Source organism: Vespula vulgaris, chromosome 8 (genome assembly GCF_905475345.1).
Source record: "Vespula vulgaris chromosome 8, iyVesVulg1.1, whole genome shotgun sequence".
In the NCBI taxonomy this organism is placed as follows: Eukaryota; Metazoa; Arthropoda; class Insecta; order Hymenoptera; family Vespidae; genus Vespula; species Vespula vulgaris.
In genome coordinates this window covers 1,584,774-1,605,255 of record NC_066593.1, presented here as the reverse complement: position 1 = coordinate 1,605,255, position 20,482 = coordinate 1,584,774, and the positions used below count along the sequence as shown (strand labels likewise).

At 33.7% G+C, this 20,482-nt stretch overlaps 1 protein-coding gene across 7 annotated transcripts in view; it reads left to right on the top strand.

Annotated features, from left to right (window-relative positions):
* LOC127065470 (CCR4-NOT transcription complex subunit 6-like) overlaps positions 1-20,482 on the top strand; it is a 519,140-nt gene that overhangs the window by 98,131 nt on the left and 400,527 nt on the right. The window contains exons 1-2 of one of the 7 annotated variants that reach the window (XM_050997855.1): positions 10,470-10,959; positions 12,457-12,584. The exons of 4 other annotated variants lie outside the window; for them this stretch is intronic. In XM_050997855.1, the coding sequence (XP_050853812.1) occupies positions 10,889-10,959; positions 12,457-12,584 (199 nt within the window). In that variant the 5' untranslated portion in view covers positions 10,470-10,888. Of the gene's footprint in view, positions 1-10,469; positions 10,960-12,456; positions 12,585-20,482 lie in introns of those variants that run through there. 2 more of the 7 variants (XM_050997847.1, XM_050997854.1) reach the window with 2 other exon arrangements.

Genomic DNA, 20,482 nt, shown 5'->3' with positions numbered 1-20,482 from the left:
TTCTTGTATTTGTTTTTTTTTTTGTTTTCTTTTATTTTTAATCTTGAATTTGCTACGGAAAGAAAGAAGAGAGAGAGAGAGAGAGACAAAGAAAGAAGAGGAAGCAAGGAAATGGAGAGGAACTGTCCACGAAGAGAACTCCTGACCCGAATATCGTGGCAATGACCGGACGAAAGACTCGAAACGAGTGGCGAACGAGAGGCTCGGCTGAACGTGATGCGTGGCGGCGATAATTAGTATTCTAGCGCTCTCGAGAGCCCGAGCGAGTATATTAGTCTATTATCCGTCCGGCTAATTTGCCTCGGCGGTGCCACTTAGAACCAAGAGTTGAGGACTTTCTCCATCCTTGTATATCTATCTGCAAGTACCTCCGACGCTCTTTTTGCCCTCGACTCTTACGTTCTTAGCAAATCTCTACAGTTCGATTTAAAATAACTAGACTCTCTCTCTCTCTCTCTCTCTCTCACTCAATCAGTCACTCAGTCATTCACTCACTCACTCACTTACCCTTTCTTTTAGATATTTATATAAAAATATGTATATATATGTAATGTGTGTGTGTGTGTGTGTATTTCATTGGAAAATATTTTTTATTCGATATTTCTAAATTTAGATATAACTTAGAAAAATGTTATAATAGTTTTTACTCTCTCTCTCTCTCTCTCTCTCTCTCTCTCTCTCTCTCTCTCTCTGATTTTTTGATGGTTTTTTTAAAGAAAGGAAAAAATAAAAAATTGAAAAGAAAGAAAACGAGAGAAAAGAGATATCTGTTCGTTTATCTGAATAAGTAGATTTCATTCGAACGTTTTCCATCAAGTACGGATTAAAGTTACGATTTCTTCGAGATTTAACAATTCGTCTCTTTTACTTTCTTTCTTTCTTTCTTTCGTTTTTGTCGATAATATTTTTGAAAGTACCAGTAGAGGAATCGTAATATCACCTTTTGTAAAAGTCACCGAAGCGAACAACGCGTGTCTTTTTTTGCTTGTTTCGTCGTTGTGCGATCTCACTGATTGCTTTTGATTACGGATATGTTGGAAGAGAAAGAAAAAGATAGAGAGAGAGAGAAAAAGAGAAAGAGAGAGAGAGAGAGAGAGAGAGAGAGAGAGAGAGAATACGGATTAACCATGCGTGCACGCAAAATTTCAACTTTCCTTCTTCTAATCCATCTAACTCTTTCCATTCGAAATTATTACCTGTATAAGACGAAACTTCGTTCCTTCCGGGTGTTTTATAGATATTAAACGTCATTCGTTTATATATCATTCTTGTAACAACTAGTGACTCTCTCTCTCTCTCTCTCTCTCTTTGTCTCATTCTTTTTCTCTTTCTTTCTCTTTTCTTTCGTTGTCTATCTTCTTTCATTTTCTTTTCATTTTCTTTTCATTCGTTAATTCTTTCTTTTTTTAAAAGGACAATTAAAGAAAAAGAGAGAGAGAGAGAGAGAGAGAGAGAGGGAAATAAACTCATTCACATAGCATATTTCGTAAAAACTATTACAAAATGTCGGCCATTGTTAACGAGAGACTCACGTAAGATATAATCGCATAGTGAAGGATATATTACATAATATATATATATTTTTTTTTAGCAATGTTTTTTAATCGACGAATATATTATTAGTTTCGATTATGTTTTAAAAGCTTTTTTTTTTTTTTTTTCTTTGTACGTTACATTGTTCTCGTACGATGAAGTAAAACGTTTGACACACATTTAAATTTATTTCCTATTGGATGTAAATCATGTGTGCTATTTTACACATATAACATAAACTGAAAGAGAGAGAGAGAGAGAGAGAACATAGATCTCATTAACTCTTTACACGAAGAGATGAAAACGTTTGCTCTTGCGATTAATAGTATTATTTTTCTTCAACGGAACAGTGGAACGTGCGAAATTTTTTTTTCTTCTTGTTTCTTTTTTCCTCTTTTTTTTTTCTTCTCCTTTTTTCTTTTTTTTTTAATACTCCGAGAACGTTGTTAATTGATTAATTGATATACTTACAAGTTTTAATTCGGTTTGCAATGGCTCATTTACAATGAATGTAATAGCGTGCAAGCAAATTACGCAGCCAAGGGGAAGCAGCTTGCTTTTTACGCGATAAACGTATTTACTTTAGGCTAATCTCACTTTCCCTATTTTCGTTGGCTACATACATTAGTTACCAGAGTCATGAGAGACTTATTTCAAAGGCACATTGTCGTAGTTTAATCTTCTCTCTCAAGGATATCCTCCACTTTCATAAGACTCTAACGAACGATCTTTTCGAGCTTATCTTTCATTCTCCAACTTTGTAAGTAGAAACAGTTGCACGTGCGTTCGTTAACGATTCTAATAAAAAAAAAAAGAAAAAGAAAAGAAAGAAAAAAAAAAGAAAAAAAAAAGAATTGCGTGGAAAGAAATCTCCGATTATTTCAGATGAATGGAGAAACGTTTTCTATATTTATACGTACATATGTACGTACATGTATATTTATATATACGTATACACGTATATCGCGACAGTGAGATAATTAAGAATCGAGATACGTACGTACATATATATATATATATATATATATATATATATATACATATATAAATTTTATATATATATAAAATTTCTTTTTTATAATTAAGGTATTGCAAAGCAAACGCATTTTCTTGGTTATATAATATTCCTTACATTATTACTATATCAAAATATCTTAATAATTATATTTAATTATATAGAGATCCATAGATTTACATGGTTCGAATAATTAGGTACGAAGGCTAAAGATTTCCTTTTTCTTTTCATTCTTTTCTTCATTCCCGTTTCGAAAGAAAGAAAAGAGAAAAGAGAGAGAGAGAGAGAGAGAGAGAGAGAGAGAGAGAGAGAAAGAAAAAAAAACATATTCGTCAGCTTTCGCTAATTAATGTCAGCGAGTAGTACGCACACAAAAAAATAAGAAGAAAAAGAAAAGAAAAGAAAAGAAAAAAAGAAAAAAAAAAAGAACATACGATTTTTCATTAATACTTAATACAAAATAAACGAGATGTACCAGCGTATCTAATTAATTGATACAAGAACCCGTTAAAAACCGAAATATTTTGCTTTCTTTCACTTTTGTATTTTTTCTTTTTCTTTCTTTCTTTCTTTTTTTTTTTTTTATTAACTTAACACATAATAAACACATCGTCGTAATTGAAGATACGGCCTTAATGTTTATATAATTTGTAAATTATTTATATCGACGTAAGGGGAAAGCGCGTTTGGCTTTCTTATTCGAATATTTTCCATGGTGCGAGAATAATATAGAAAGTAAACGAATCTGAACGAGGAGAAGAAGGAGAACGATCAGAGGATGAGCAGGAGGAGGAGGAGGAGGAGGGGAGGGGTGAAGGGAGAGTGTTCGTTGAGGCCGGATAAGGTCGTAACTAGAAGCATCACCCGGTTATAATAAGGGCCGCATAAATGCACGCTACACTGAATACGAAACTTCCGGTGGTACTCGACTTTCCCATACAAATATAAATGACGTTTCACGAAACATTCGTTCGCGTTCACGAAAGTAAGTAAGTAAGTAAGTAAGTAAGTAAGTAAGTACTTACTTACGCGTAATTTCACGGCAATGCGTTACTAATTGGACGGTTTTTAATTTACCATAAGAGTCAAGGACGTTCGACTTTTACATACACATATGCATATACTCATAGATATTATACGCGATCTATTCTCTTTCGTTCGTTTATATCTCCTTTTCTTTTATTTTTGTTTTCTTTGTTTTTTTTTTTTAGTTTTAGAAAAGAAATATCTTCTCTCTCTTTCTGTCTTTCTCTCTTTCTTTCTTTTCTTTTCTTTTTTTTTTTTTAATCATCATCGTTATTATTATTAACAGATTTTAATAGTGTGTTATTATATGTTTGGCAACAATTACTAAATGAAAATTGCTTTATTATGATAAAGAATGAAATTTATCGTCTGGAACTTTGGAATTATTAGAAATTTATTAGGGGTATAACATTGTTAGAAGTAATTTATTTGCTGTAGAGAAAGAGAGAGAGAGAGAGAGTGAGAGTGAGAGAAAAAGAGAAAAAATAGAGAAAGATGTTGCTGTTGTTGTTGTGGTCATGTATGTAGATCATTTCCAAGAATTGTACCTAGGTTGTATCTATGTTAGATTAAAAAACATTTACACGTATCGTAATTGAGAATATGAACGGCGTGTTGACGTGTTTTCTTTGTGGTATATTCGATCTTGTTTTGATCGAACGTATCAATTGCAGCTAGGTCGGGATATAAAAGCTTAGATCTATATATAATATAGATCTAAGCTTCTCTACTACGTAATTAATAATTATACTTCTATATTTCTTTTATCCATTTAAATAATAATCGAACATAAAGAAATATGAAAAAAAATCTATCGAATGGATCGGATCTACTGTATCAAGAAGATAGATAGAAAGTTGTCGTTCGTAATAGATCATTACGAAGAGAATACTACTACGTTCTATTAAAGAAAATAGTTAGATAAATCGTATTTATTTGATTTTCTTTCGTTATTAACTATCTCGATCTCGACCAAGTCGTACGTATCAGAGTCTATTATATTACGTGATTGAAATTTAACTTTAATTCGATTTATGTATATCATAGTGTATATAACTAATAATTATACGTATTATTTTATTTAGATAATAATTAGACATATGTATCAGTAAGTAAGATTGATATCGATTAGATCAAATTTTATCGAATTGATCGTATACATATTTATAAAGAGAAAGATTGTAACTTTATTATATAAATATATATATATATATATATATATATATATATATATATGCACATAGAGAGAGAGAGAGAGAGAGAGAGAGAGGGAGAGGAAGAGAGAGATAGAAAAAGGTCGTAAAAGTTCAACGACGAAGAAACAACAATGTCCTTAGTCTTCGTCGTCTTAGACTTAGACTTAGACACTTCCTTCTTCCGTATTTGAAGCTTTGTATTTGAAAATGCAACGAACGACGACGACGACGACGACGACGACGACGACGACGACGACGACGACGACGACGACGACGTTGACGATGACGTTTCTCTCTTTTCTCTCTCTCTCTCTCTCTCTCTCTCTCTCTCTCTCTTTCTCTTTCTCATGACGATGACTGGGATCTACGCGTAGTTTAACACTCTCCACGCTTTAAAACGCGCGAGTGTGTGCAACGCTCGAGAAACGACGGCCTAGAGGAAAATGAATGGAACCCGTTCGCACGGACTACGGAAGAGGGAGAGAGAGAGAGAGAGAGAGAGAGAGAGGGAGAGAGAGAGAGAGAGTTAGTCCAATGCCAAGGTTGCCTTCAATTACGTTCACGCAAGTACTGCTACCGCATTCAAATTGATCTAATCGTTAAACAAATATAATAATATTATTATTATTGTATCACGCGATTGTATCACGAGTATATCGAAATTTGTTTTTAATTTTTTTTTTTTATTTATTTTTTTTTTGTTTTTTCATATCATCAAACCAACCTGTCGAATAATTTCTATAAATTGTATAATAGTCATTCGTGGAGAAGATCGATAGATTGTTACATATATTTTTTTGTTTCTTTTTCTTTTTTGTTTTTTTTTTTGTTTTGACGTTCAAACGTAGTATCGACGAAGTAGAGAAAAGCTTTAGAAATCGTTTCGGTCGGTCCTTAAAATGTCTGTTCTCATTTTTTTAAACGATTATTTAAAAACGATTAACTTGTACAAATTTGTTCTATTTTTGTCTTTTTCCTTTTCTCTTTTTTTTTTTCTTGTTCATCGATTTAAAATCGTAAATCGATTGTGGTGCGCCATAAATGGAGAGCGCAAAATTTTTTTCGTTCATACCGATCGAAGTAAGTACGTATAGTCGAAAACTAATAATTAGCAATTCAAATCGATTTTTAATTTATCAGCAAAAATCACTAGATATTTAATGATCAGGATAGATCTATAATTTATAATAAAACGATTCAATCGTGTTTCTTTTCTTTTTTCTCTCTCTCTATAAAAAAAAAAAAGGAAAAAAAAAGAAAAGAAAAACAACTACTCACCTTTCTTTTTTCTTTTTACCAAACATCGAATGGTCGTTCGCGTGGAATCATTCCGTCCGAAAAATTTCTTCCGACGAAAAATAAAAAATAGAATAACACGACCTTCGAATAACACGAATTTCGAACGAAACGAAATTAAAAAAAAAAAAAAAAAAGAAAAAAAATAGAAATTCGTGAAGTTTTATAACTATATAATTCGCAGAGCGTGAGAATTGGTATTACATCTCGTTAGAAATTGAGAATCTCAATGAGCACGGGATAAGAAGGGATGAGGTTGGGGTGTAGGAGGAAAGAGGAGAAGGAGGAGGTGGTTAGGGGGTGGTAGAGGGGGAGGGCACAAGGGGCCACGGGTTTCACTGGTAAATAAGAAGCGTGGAAACGTTGGGAAGTGTCGTTTTGAGTAACGAGACGATATCGAAGATGCCGTAGGGGCCCCATATATACCATAGAACGGAACGATGCACGCCCGATAAATCCCGCTAATGTTGGCGATTAATCTTGGACGAGAGCGAGCGGCCTTCCGGAATGGATACCAACGTCACGAACGAACGTTTCTTTTTCATTTTTATGTATATATCTTGTCTTTTTCTTCGTTTCTTAGTTTTTCTCTTATGAATTGTTCCTTCATAATTTTGTTCAGTTTCTTTTTCATCGTTTTTTTTTTTTTTTGTTTGTTCGTTTCTCTTAAATTTTCTAGAGAGATATTATCGCAAAGATCTATGAAGTTTGATATCTATGGTCTCTTTCAAAGTAGAAAAGGATCGAGTCATTATCGAATTAAAAGCGATCTTCTTTCTCTTGTTCCTCCTCTTGTTCTTTTCTTTTTTATTTTTCTTTGCTTTCTTTTATTTATTTATTTTACTGCTTCTATCAGTTTTATTTCGAGAGGAGGAGGATGACCGAGGAAAATTATTTTTTACCTATCGTTCCTTTTTCGTAATTACGTATTTTATTAATAGAAGTTTATACAAAGTGTAGGTAGATAGAGACAGATAGATAGACGGATAGAGAGGTAGATAAAGAGAGAGAGAGAGAGGATAAGTAGGTATCTTAGTTTCTAAAAGAGAGGTATATCCTTCTCTCTCTCTCTCTCTCTCTCCGATCTCACTTCTCATCCTCTCTTCGTCCTTTTTCAGACTCGTGGAAAGACGAGACAGGTTATCGAGCATTTCATTATAGAAATTAATGATCGACGCCCGAGTTCAACGGCGTTTTCTAAGACGTCATCATTCACGTGTTTAAAAGCCTAGAGTATCTTCTCCCTTCTCTCTCTCTCTCTCTTTCTTTAACGGTCGCGGGAAACGTGCCACTGTTAATCGTCGAAATCACGCTCGAACGATTTTCCATGTGAGACAGGGTCAAGTAAAATAATTAACCCTATACCCGTATACCTCTCTCTCTCTCTCGTTCTCTATATATATGTATATATATATATATATATATATATATATATATATATATATATATCTTTCTCTCTCTCTCTCTCTCTCGTTGCTACTATTGATCGCGGCGCCGACTGCTTGAGTTATGCACGAATATGATTTTCTTTTTCTAGTAACTAATAGAATTAGGTACTTTCCAATTGAGAATTCACGTTTAATGAAAGATTCTTTTCCTTTTTTTCTTTTTTGCCTTTCATTCTTTCCATCTTTCTTTCCATCTTTCTTTCATGTACCCAGTTAATCCAATTACTTTATATATCTGTTATAAACCGAACAGAAGATATTACGTTCTTATATAGTTTCTACGAGCGACGAAGTATAAATTCCGTTCTGAATATAACGTGTGGCGTGTCGTTCTATCTACGAATAACATTCCGTGGTGCCTTGTAGTCTTAATAATTATCGAAGCAATTAACCGTGGAACATTCGCATAGAGAGTGCCTGTAAAAGACTTTACCGTGAATGACTTGGCAAAATACTTAGCTGGGAGATGTACGTATGTAGATGTAGGTACCTACTTATCTACATACGTGTACGTATATATATATATATATATATATATATATATATATATATATATGTACGAACGTAGTAGGTAACCGTAGAATAACGTAGAATACCTAGAGGAAGAAGTTTTCTGGCTTGTTCCGACGTTATATTGTCTCGATCTAGCAACGGAATGCAGCAATTATGGTGTTCCACGTAGCCATGACAATTCGTGCGCGTAGATAAGTAATTAAAAATGATGATCGTAGAGCAATCCGATTTGGCTTAGCCTACCCCAATTTATTTTCCTTTCTTTCCTCTTTCGTCTCGTCTCGAAAGATCGTCATAGTCGTTGAGTATTTCGTCTCTGTAGAAAAAAAAAGAAAGAAAGAAAGATAAAGCTTTTCCAAGAGGAAACGACTGGTGAATTTTGCCCGTTCTCTCTGTCGGAAACTACAAAGATTTTTATCGTCCCCTGACAATGATTATCTTCCAGCAGAGAGATGGTCTCTTGCTTTTCTTAATGACATTGCGAGCAGTACGAAGTTTCTCAGACGAAGAGAAACAAAGAGAGAGAGAGAGACTCTTCAGAGTTAATTGGTAACACGCCCTTTGGATATACGCATATCTCTCTAGCGAACTTTCGAGTCAACTTTCAAGGCTATCCCGTCCTCGCGAATCTCAAAAAAAGAAAGACAAAAGAAAAAAAAGGGACGTTACCAATTTTAATTCTCCCTTAAAAATACAAATCTTTTTAACTTGTTATCCAATTACAAATATAATACGTATTATAATTCTCGTTGTACGTTATTGTAATGATATTTAATCAATCGTATTATTACGATATTATATTATTACAATTGATTATATCTTTACGACGACATTTATTATTCAATTAATTATAAATAAATTATTGTAATTAATTATATCATTCACGATAATATTTATTAATTATATTGGATGGAAGATAACGTATTACGAGCAGCTACGTTGTTAAGGGTTAACGTTAATCATGTTAATAATCCAATCGTATTTGATTCTTTAGATGTTCCAAAAACGAATACATATTTAATTTCATAATAAATCATATCTAAAAAAAATATATATGTATTATATATATAAAGAGAAAGACAGAGAACATATATTAGCTCTTCAACATATATGGTAATCTTTTATCGAGTGGATGAGAAGAGATAAAAAAAGAGAAGAAAAAAGAACAAGAAAAAAGAACAAGAAAAAAGAAAAAAGAAAAAAATGTTGGAAAAGCATGCAAGTCGTTCGAGCACTATAACTTTCATGGACATCGAATATGCGAGTGGTTTCTTGGAAGACAGAGGTCGGTGACTGGAACGGGGAGGTCGGTAACCCCCCTCCCCCCACCCCACGAACCCTCTCACCTCCCCTTTTTGTCTTACGTTATCGTTATCGTTCCAAATGCCTTTTTCCTTATCACTATACGAAACCGATTTGGTATTTCGCGTAAACGAAAACAAGAACATGGTTACGATTCGATAAAATACGATTGTGTAAAAGGTCCCCATGGATCAATTTCTATTCTTTAGGGGAGAGCTATAGTAAATAATCTCGAATAATCTTATTGTTGGAAAAGAATGTTGAAAACAAAAAAAAATGTAAGTAAGTACGCAAAGTTTAGATTATTTGGAAACACTCAAGGACATCGATGATCATCGTCGATACAAAATCGAGACGCGATCCCTCGTTTTATTTCTTTCTTAGAGAGAGAGAGAGAGAGGGAGCTGTAGCAGAGCTTGAAAATTAATCTTATCGTTGAAAACATAAAAAGAAAGAAAGAACGGAAGAAAATTCATTGAGATCGTTTTAGATTATTTAGAAACTCAAGGACATCGATGATCATCGTCGATACAAAATCGAGTTCGTTTCGTCTCCCTGTTTCTTTCTTTTCGTTTCTCTTTTTCTTTTCGATTTTCTTCCCCCACTCCCACCCTGTCTCTCTCTCTCTCTCTCTTTTTTTCATTTTAATTTTATTACATTTCTTAAGATCTTCTCATCTTTCTCATTAAACCACGCGCGTAAGTACTCGTCCGAGTGCCGCGAGCATTTATGTAATTACTTTCACCACCGCGTGTTGCGGTGCAGTACGGTACGGTACGGTACGATACGGTGCGGTGCGGTGCAGTGCAGTGTTGTGTTGTGTTGTGTTGTCCCGTGGTACAGAGCGGATCGGATCGGATCGGACTGGACCAGAGCGGAGAGGAGCGGAATGACTTCGGTCGAGGAGCATTAGCGCGATAAATCAAAAGTTCCATCGAGAGAGACGCGACCCAGACTCGTGCGACGATCCTTCTCGATTATTCTCTTTTCTTCTTCGGTGACCAGGCGCCAAGTTTTTCAACGACCTTCTGCCTTCGATATCCTTTCCCTCTCTCTCTCTCTCTCTCTTTTTCTCTGTTTCTCTGTTTGTCTCTCTTTCTCTTTCTTTTTTCTTTGTTTTTTTTATATCTCAATCACTCGCTCTCTGTTTCTCTCTTTCTCTTTCTCTCTCCGCGTGTTTCTCTTTTCTCAAAATTCCATTGAACTTTCCATAATTCTCACGGGATTTCAATTTTAACGAAAAATTCTGCCTTTTATAAATGTACGTATATCGTGTTATATTAGCAACAAAAGTGAAAAGAAAATTGATAAGCTTTCGATAAGATATGAGAATTTATTGAACGATAATTCTCGTGGTTGGTAAAAGCGAATGATTAAACGTTTACATAGATAAATATGTCTATGTATATCTCTTTGTGCGCGTGTGTGTGTGTGTGTAAGTTATGTATATAAATACATAGAATCACCGTTGCTCTTTTACTTGGAGTGTCAGAAAGTTGCGGATTATCGAAGCTAGATAATTTCTTTCACGCGACCGCGAGATCTCGTTCGTTCTACGGATGCCGATAGGCTTTTGCGTTCCACGACCTGGAAGCCAACCGGAACAGAAACGTCCTTGCATCGTTAACCGGTGTGTCCTTGTACATAATTATTTCTCTCTCTCTCTCTCTCTCTCTCTCTCTTTCTCTCTCTTTTCTCTCTTTTTTATTCTTTTTTTTCTCCTTTTCTCTCTTTTTCTTTTAGAAAGCCGCTTTACGCCGAAGCAAATGTAGATAATACGGACGATTATTTCCAACAATACCAATTCCCGTCATTGAAAATATATTAAGCCTCACGCAGAAGCATATTTGAAATTAAATTAACGTATTAATAAAATTTCATGAGATCGCGAGAGTAATGCTGTTTGAAAATTATTGTTTCGCGTGTATACGTAAATACAAATACAATAGAAAACAATCGAGATGTCAAAATCGGACGAAGTAAGATCAAAATTGATTGGGAATAAATTAGGGAATGATTAGAATAAATTATCATTGCTTTGTTTGATTCTTCTTTTGCTTTTAAAGATTATCAATCCGAATAAATGTTTATTTTTTATTTATTTTTTTTTCTTTCTTCCTTTTTTTTCTTTTTCCTTCTTTCGTTTAATACAAACATACGCAGAATAAGATTGGTGACAACAATCGCGGTAATAAAATATCGATCGTACGAGTAAGTAGATCCGTTCGAGTATGGTTGTCCTATCGAACGTAATCGGCCACGCCACTTTCACTAATGCACCGTTTACAACGCGGACGAGTTATGCTCGTGTCGCGTTACCCTCCTCCTTTTCTCTGATATGCGAGGAGGAGAATCGAAGAAGAAGAAGAAGAAGAAGACGAAGAAGAAGAAGAAGACGAAGAGGAAGAAGAAGAAGAAAAGAAGAAATAGAAGAAGAAGAAGAAGAAGGAAATAACATCGAAGCTTTCAAGTCGATATAGTTTTATACTAGGTTAGATCGAGGTGAAATTTAGTTCGAAGCGGAAAACGCGCTCGTGTGTTTATTTATTTATTTATTTATTTATTTATTTTTTCTTTCTTTCTTTCTTTCTTTTTTCTTCCTCGCGATTTCATCGTTCTCGGTCGTTGAAAGGTAAATCATGCTCGAGAGGTGCAAGTTAAACGAGTATCATACGTGCATGAGTGCCTTCTCGTTGTCTCCTAACACGTCGTTAGTTTCATCGCTCGAAAAAAGAAAAAAAAAAAAAATATAGAAAGAAAAAAAAAAGAAAAAGAAAAGAGTTAAGTTTCGATTGCTCGCTCCCGAGGAAATCTTTTTCCTTTCGAATCCTTGATAATTAAAAAAAAAAAAAAAAGGAATTCATTCTTTTTTTATTCTTTTCTTTTCCTTTTCTTTCTTTCTTATTTTTCAATCTTTACATACATATATATATATATATATTTATTATATATATTATTTATAATAAATATTATATATTATATATATATATGTTTTTTTTTATCCAATCGTTAACATACATACAGAGAGAAAAAGAGAGAGAGAGAGAAAGAGTACATAAGCAGTTGTTACATCGTATACGGATAATCGAATTTATAATAGGAATAAATTCAAGTTCATTTGCTTTAGAAATAAATCTATCTGGGCCGGAACCAAAGGCGGCGAACTAGTCCTGATAACTCAGCTTGTTTCTCCAATTAAAATCAAAAGAGCGAGGATCTCAAGTAGAACGCAGCACACTTTCGATTCAGCATACGGTATGTTCTACGCATGTAGATATATATATATACATACGTACATATGTACGTGTGTATGTGTGTATATATATATATATATGACTCGTTCGATAGTTAACCAACTGCAAATGGCACGCTGGTGCATATTCCGCGCGCCACTGACTGTTAAAACGATCGTCGTCGTTAAATAACTCTCGTTGCTGCTTTTTCTTTTCTTTTATTTTTCTTTTTTTTTTGTTTTAGCGATTTTTTTCCATCTATTATCTTAAAAGAAGGAATAGAACATTTTATTCGTGGATTGTTCTTTTCTTCTTTTCTTTTCTTTTCTTTTTTTTTTTTTATTATTAACCAAACACTTTTTTTTATCATTAACAAACGTCCGTAGTTTATTTTTTTTTCACGATAATTACATAGAACGTATCTACTGATTTTCTGACGTATCGAATATCTTTTTGGCTTTACTATTTTTCGTTCATTCAATTTTTTTTTTGTTTCGTTGCCTTTTTCTTTTCTTTTTCTTTTTTCTTTTTTCATCGAGTCGATCTCTGCAGAAGAAATCGTTTTGCACCGATGTTAATCGTCGAAATGTAGAGCAGTTAAGAAAGACACGGAGAAGTTCAAAAGCGCGTGTAAGATACAATTAAGGAGAATCTCGCTTTTCTCTGACCTTTCGACATCGAGTAATGAAGATTTCTCGACGTTAGGTCCCGCGCTAAAAGCAGGCCATCGAAATGGAAGTAGACTAATTAATATGAGCCGAACTCTCTTTGCCGAACTCGACTTAAAGGATTAGAAAGAGATTATAAAAAAAAAGAAAAAGAAAAAAAAAAGAAAAAAGGAAACAAAATCGAAAAAGAAAAGAACAAAAAAATCGTAGTCGTTCATTCTTTGATCACACGCGAATCAAGGAGCTCGATTTAATCCTTCGATCGTATCGATCTTAAAGATCGTGCGATATTAATGATCGTTAACAAAAACTGATCAACGTAATAACAATCATATATTTCATTCGCACTTAATAATATTTTCTATTTCTAGCACTAAAATAATATTTTTTTAAAAACGATCGTAAAATGGTTGTAATATTTAGTAATTTTCTTTTAATTTCCTTGAAAAAAAAAAGGAGATATTAAATCTTTACGATCGAATTATTATAAATATAGACAACTAATATGAATATTAATTTATGTTTATGTTGATGTATACTGGTATAAATACTTCAATATATATATTTTTTATATATACATATATATATATATATATATATATATATATATATATATATATTACATACATACGAAGAAATTAGTATTCGCGAGTAAATTCAACGATTACGTCATTTTCTTCAATAATACCGCAAAAAAATGTCCGACGTACGCGATAAGCATTTCTATTTCTACTTCTATTTCTATTTCTATTTACAATTCGATATATCGTACGAGTCTTCATTTCTTTTCATAGCCTTTTAATAATTACGAGGAGTAGTTCATATATACTACTTAAGGCGTGTCCTTCCTTTTTCTTTGAATGAACGTACGAACAGAGTCAATGGTATGCAAATTTCACTTATCTCTTGTCAAGAGAAATGAATAGAAATGAATAGTTTAAAATTACTGACCGGAAGTTACTCTCTTATGCGTGTATTACGTCTATACTTCAAGTTCCCTATCTTTCTTCTTCTTTCTTTTATCTCGAGGAACACAACTCTCGACAAAAAAAAAAAAAAGAAAAAAGAAAACAAAAAATAAAAAAGAAAAAAATCAAAAACGCGTAGCAATAATCCCCATTACTAATGAGAGGAATATTTCAATGGTCGTTTCATCATTAACAAAAAATATTCTCTCTCTCTCTCTCTCTCTCTCTCTCCCTCTCTCTTTTTCTTAATGAATTCGATTCGTTTGAAAAACATTGTTGAAGAATAACGAGAGTCAAGGATCATGGTCCATACACGTGTAAAAGATGCCGCGAGAGTCATCGAGATAGATGAGTATACTACTTCGAAAATGACACGTTTCTAATTCTCCTTACTCCGCGTACACGTCGCACACTTAGAAATACCTAGAGTTGCCAGTAAAAAGATGATGTATCCACGTCTCGAGAATCCACCTGACCGACCCATCGTACGAGCAATTACGAAGCAAACGGGAGAAATAGTGGGCGGGAAAGTTGTTTGCATGCATCGCTTGTCTTCCTCCGTTCTATAGAAAGGTGTTTTCATTTTCTTTTTCTTTCTTATTTTTCCTCTCTCTCTCTTTCTCTCTCTTTCTCTCTCTTTCTCTCTCTTGAACGAAGGAGAAGCTCGATTCGATATCGTAAAAGCGTTTCGATCCAATAAATTTCAGTATTATTAATATAAAATTTCAATGTTAATAAAGTCGTTTATATATTCGACATGGAAAATCGCCTAGAGAGAGAGAGAGAAAGAGAGAGAGAGAGATAGAGATACACAGTACTTTCTCTTCAAACTTAATCTAATACACTCGCAAAAATTTCATTTGCCAGCACGAAATAAACAACCCGCACGAGATATATCCAAGTATATCTATGTATATCGCTAAGATCTCTATCTCGATTTCGATTCTAATAAATATTATAAATTCAAAATAAATACTATAGATTTTTTTCTAACGTTTCATTTTTGCCAGTACTTGCGTACAACGATTCGTTTCTTTTTTTTTCTTTTTTTTTTTCTTTTCTTTCTGTTTTTTAATCTTCCATTTTTATCGAGAACGTTATTCGTATTATCTGATTTACAATTGGGAATGACCGTAATTATTATTAATTATTTCGTGTATTTCTCTTTCTTTTTCTTTCGTTTTTCTACGTATGAAAAAGAAGATATACGAAGAATATTATTCGTTATACGTTATCGTCGAGCGAGTAGAAAATTGCGTAAACGAAGAGTTACTCCGAGGAATCGAAGTCGGAGAAGAGGGCGGAGCACTACTGGGGATGCAATGTTTAAGAGCTAAGAGCTCCGCCTATTTTTTTTTTTATTTCTTTCTCTTTTTCCTTGCTTTCTTGCTTTTTTCTTCTTCTACTTTGATTTTTTTGTTTGTCTTCTTTCTTTCTTTTTTTTTCTGGAGAGCAGAAGTCGCGAACGACGGTAAGAAAAGTCTCTCTCTCTCTCTCTTTATCTCTCTTTATCTCTCTCTCTCTCTTTTCATCTCGTCCTGGGTGGCCGCAACATCACTTCGAGAAAAACACTCGAGATAAACGTTACGTCATTCTAAAAATAACGATCGATAAGAGGAAATACGAAGTAACTTACGAAGTAAGCAAACGAGAGTTGTTACAGAGAGAGAGAGAGAGAAAAGAAAAGAAAAGAAAAAGAAAAAGAAAAAGAGAAAGAGAGAGAGAAAGAGAAAGAGAGAGAAAGAGAGAGAGAGAGAGTATCTATCAAATTTTTATTTATTCTTCCTTATATAATTTACATCGTCCATAAGACGCTACCGTTAATATACATATGTACATTCTACGTTGTCCCGTGAAATTTTTCATATATGTATTTCTACCGTCGATCCCATCGACGATATGCGGTTTCTTCTCTGTGGTCTGGAGACTGCGGTACGCAGTTCGAGTAAAGAAAAAGCATGGTTTCAAACTTCGAGGACGTATGCGTGTACTTGAAGACGATCGACCTACGACTTATGTATATATGTACGTATGTTCGTAAGTATATATATATGTATGATGTATGTATGACGTATGTATGTATGTATGTATGTACGTATGTAAATTAAGATTTTCCATGGCTTTTCTTCGTAACTAATCGATCCTAGCCGACGAAGAGAAAAACATATTTACGACAGATGGTCAACGGTAAGTTCGTAGAGTAACGTTGATTTATTTTCAAGGAAATTTAATAGTCGAAATTCTTTCTTCTCTCTTTTCTCTTTTCTTCTTCTTCTTCTTTATCGTCTTCTTTATCTTCTCCTTCTTCTTCTTTTTATTTTTCTCTCTTCTCTCTTCGTGAACGAATTTATGACAATAGAAACGCGTGACGTGTTAAACGTCGCCTGACAACAGCTTCGAAATTCACGAGCCAAAGGTCGTTAACTTCTAATTGATTCGCATGTAAAAATTAGTCGAGACTTGTCTTTCTCTTCTTCGTTCTACTTGCTCGTATACTCATACACACATACACACACACACACGCATATATACGTTCTTCGATCTTCTCATCAAGTAACATAAAACATCAGCAATAATCGACTCACGGTATTGTTCGACGTTAACGATCGGATAAATAACAGTCGCGAGATATTTCTAAGAATTTAATAACGATACAATATGATATAACCTACGTTAAACGAGATTACGATTGCCTGTCGATAAGAAAATTGTATCGATATAATATTAATTAGAAAATTTGATGGGTATTCACACGTGAGTATCACGTTCGAGTCTTTTTCACACTTTTCTGTTTCTCATTAGCCGTATCTCACTGTGTTCTCGTAAAGAAACATTTTTGAGATGAAATCTCTCTCTCCATCCCCCTTTCCTCACGTATTCACCCCTTACTACGTATCTCTAACCATTGCAATCGTTTTCACGGTTTCTGTTTCTCTTTATATTAGAAAATTAGATCGAAGACGACGTTGGTGTTAAACGACGACGCAAATAAATGGAACGGTAGGAAACGATGAAAGATAATGGAGAGCATGGTTTTCAATTGCTAGGTTGAGTGGGGTGGTGAGGGAGAAGGGTAAGAGCAAGAGGGAGGAGGGTGAGCAAGAGGGAAGGAAAATAAATGTCTTAACTATATGCGCATAGTGATAAACGTAAAGGACGGCAATTTATCGTAGAAGAAATTACAGCTGTTGCGGTTCGTTTTACCGTTTAGTCGGTTATCCATACGGCTGTCCTTCCACTAAAGGCAACCACAACGCTCTTGTCCAAGCTAGCTTCCACTGTGGTGCCGTTGTGCACGTTGCGACTGTTGTTAGTCTAGCTACACATACATATATATCTATATATATATATAGATATACGTATGACATGTATGTATGTATGTATGTATGTATGTATGTATGTATGTATGTATGTATACTCTGTCGCATGCATAAGTGTACGTGTATAAATACGTGTACATGTTCTTCTATCGTTGTATTCCTTTAAGTTTTACGTGTAATTTTATATAATAAGGTGCAAGGGCCCTTTTTCTAAACACCGTTTATTCATTGTTATTACCATTTAGATACGCCTTCGAATTTGCCACGAAAATTCAATTCTAAATCGTTTTTTATATGGGAAACTCGTAATCTCTTTGTCTCTCTTCCTCTCTCTTTCTCTTTCTTTTTTTTTCTTTTAGGTATTCATTACAATTATTTCGTAATATCTATCATATGTTTTCGTTGATACCAGGCGCGATCATCTTTCGAATCGCTGTACCGTTGAAGAATCTTTTGCAATCGATAATAATAGCTGAGATGTACGGTGGAAATCAAGATTAACGATTAAAACTCGTTAGAAAGAGTAGAGCAAAGACACGAATTCTCATGGGAGAGAGAGAGAGAGAGAGAGAGAGATTTCAACGCGTCGAGAAAAGCGTCCTGATTACCCTCGAGAGCACGATATTTTTTTTTATTATTTCTTATGGTAACTCGTGCTTTCCAAATACCATGGCGAGAGAGTATCCGAATATATATATATATATTCATTCATCCTTCTCTCAAGAAATATCGTATAACAAGCTGCGACATTCTTTGAATTTTTTTTTTATGTTCTTAAGATAATTATCGTTTCGATTTGCCTTTCGAATTCGTACGTAATTGAAATTCATATTTCAGTACACTTGTTATTTTAATTTATAATTTATTAAAAACGTAATTGGAACGAGCATCTTAAAAAAAAGGAAGTTATATGTGATTTGAATCGAAGGAAATTAAATAGGAAGAATTTTTCTTATATAGTAATAGAACACATTTCTCTCTCTCTCTCTCTTTCTTTCTTTCTCTTTCTATATCTTTTATTTATTTTATATTGTACAGAAGAAAAGTAAGAGAACACACTTAATTAGAAATCCTTATATGCCGTATATAAAATAGATTTGTATTTTGCTTTACGTTGATATAAAATTTTTTACTTTACATTGAGATTTCTCTCTCTCTCTCTCTCTCTCTCTCTCTTTCTTTTCTCACTATTATTCATCTCGTTTAATTTATAAGAAAATTAGGAGAATATTAAAATGTAAAAGAAAACGCGAATGGAGACGCAAAATCGGGAAGGCTTATCTAAAGAAAATGCAACGGAAGTTCGTCGGTTGTCTTGATTAAACGTTCGAGTAGAACGATCTTTCGTTTATTCATTTCTATATATATATATTTTTTTCTTTTTTTAAATTTCCTTTTTTCTTCCGAATGTTTTTGTTCGTTCATATCTTTCTTTCTTTATTTTCTTTTTTATTGGCACTTGGTACACACGTGCTCGATGGCGTTGCTCACAAACAAGAAACCAATAACAAACCGATTCGTATACGTTATAGAAAGAGGAATATCTAATTAAACGAGCCATAAATTATAGTTAGTTTTGTTGACAGCCACCATTTACGCAGGCTCGCGTTTCTACCACGGTATTTCTTGTTCTCCCGTGACGGACATAACTCGTGTACAAAACCAGCCCACCGTCGGTCCGTCCGTCTATCCGTCTGTCCGTCTATCCGTCTATCCGCACTTGAACACGTGTTAGAGAGAGAAAGACAGGAAGTATATAATATCCTTTAAATCGATTAGTCTAAATTATGCTCTGTAACTTTTCATTTTCTTTTTTCTCCTCTCCTTTTTTTTCCTCTTTTCCTCTCCTCTCTTTCTTTCTTTCTTTTATTTTTTTTTTATTTCTTGTATGGCTTCTTTTCTTTTTTTTTTTATTATTATCTTACGGACAGCTAAATTATAATATTGTTGAGACCATAAATCGTTCAGACACGTATTTTCGATCTTTCTCAAAGAACTAGTTACATTTACATTTCATTACGTTCAAACGTTGAATTACATTTCTTTCATATTCTACAGTAAATTTAGAAAACTATTATTATTCTTTTCTCTTCTGTTTTTCTTTTTATTTTAGACATTTATAATATTACAATCTAAAATTATAGATCGTTAATATGTGATAAATAATTGTTTAAGACTAGTTAAATTTAATATCGATGTTATTTATAAATTCTCGACGATTTCACTTGCTTGTAATATCTATGTAGGTTTGTGTAAAATTAACTTCGAACAATTGTCGACCATATTTGATTCGTATATATTTAACCTCTACACGCACGCGCACACACACACACACACACACCTATACTCTCGTAAAATATTCAAGATCGTTAGCAATTAGCGATCGTCCGTCGTAAATAAATCGTTTTAAGAGTATAAAATTTTCACGTATAGTTATCAACGTTCGTTAGATGTTATATCCGATTTACTTTTTTTCATTGCACTCTTCTTTCTCTCTCTCTCTCTCTTTGTATCTTTCACTTTATGAAGTATAAAATTTACATACTACGAAAAATACAAGTAGGAATAATTAAAATAAAGAAACGTCTTTTCTGATTCGTTCAGAACTCGCTCATTTGTGTTTAACGTTAACCATCAAACGAGTTACCTTTTAAACGCTTGCTTGTATAGCACTAAATCATTATGATTTCGCCAGTCACGTTAGCAATCTATTACTACTGCACGGGTAATCGTCCTCTCTTCGTTCTTTCCAAGTCTTCGTTTACACGTTAAGACCACCAACGTATGACGTACTTACACTTGACCGAGATACGAATCCTCCTCCTTCTCCTCCTTTCGTCTTTGATTTTTATTAAGTAAACAGTTTTTTTTTATTCGCTATTAAATATTACAAAAGAAGATGTTTCACGAGTTTCGACAAAAAAAGATCGCGAACGACGATTTTTTTTTTATTTTTATTCAGAA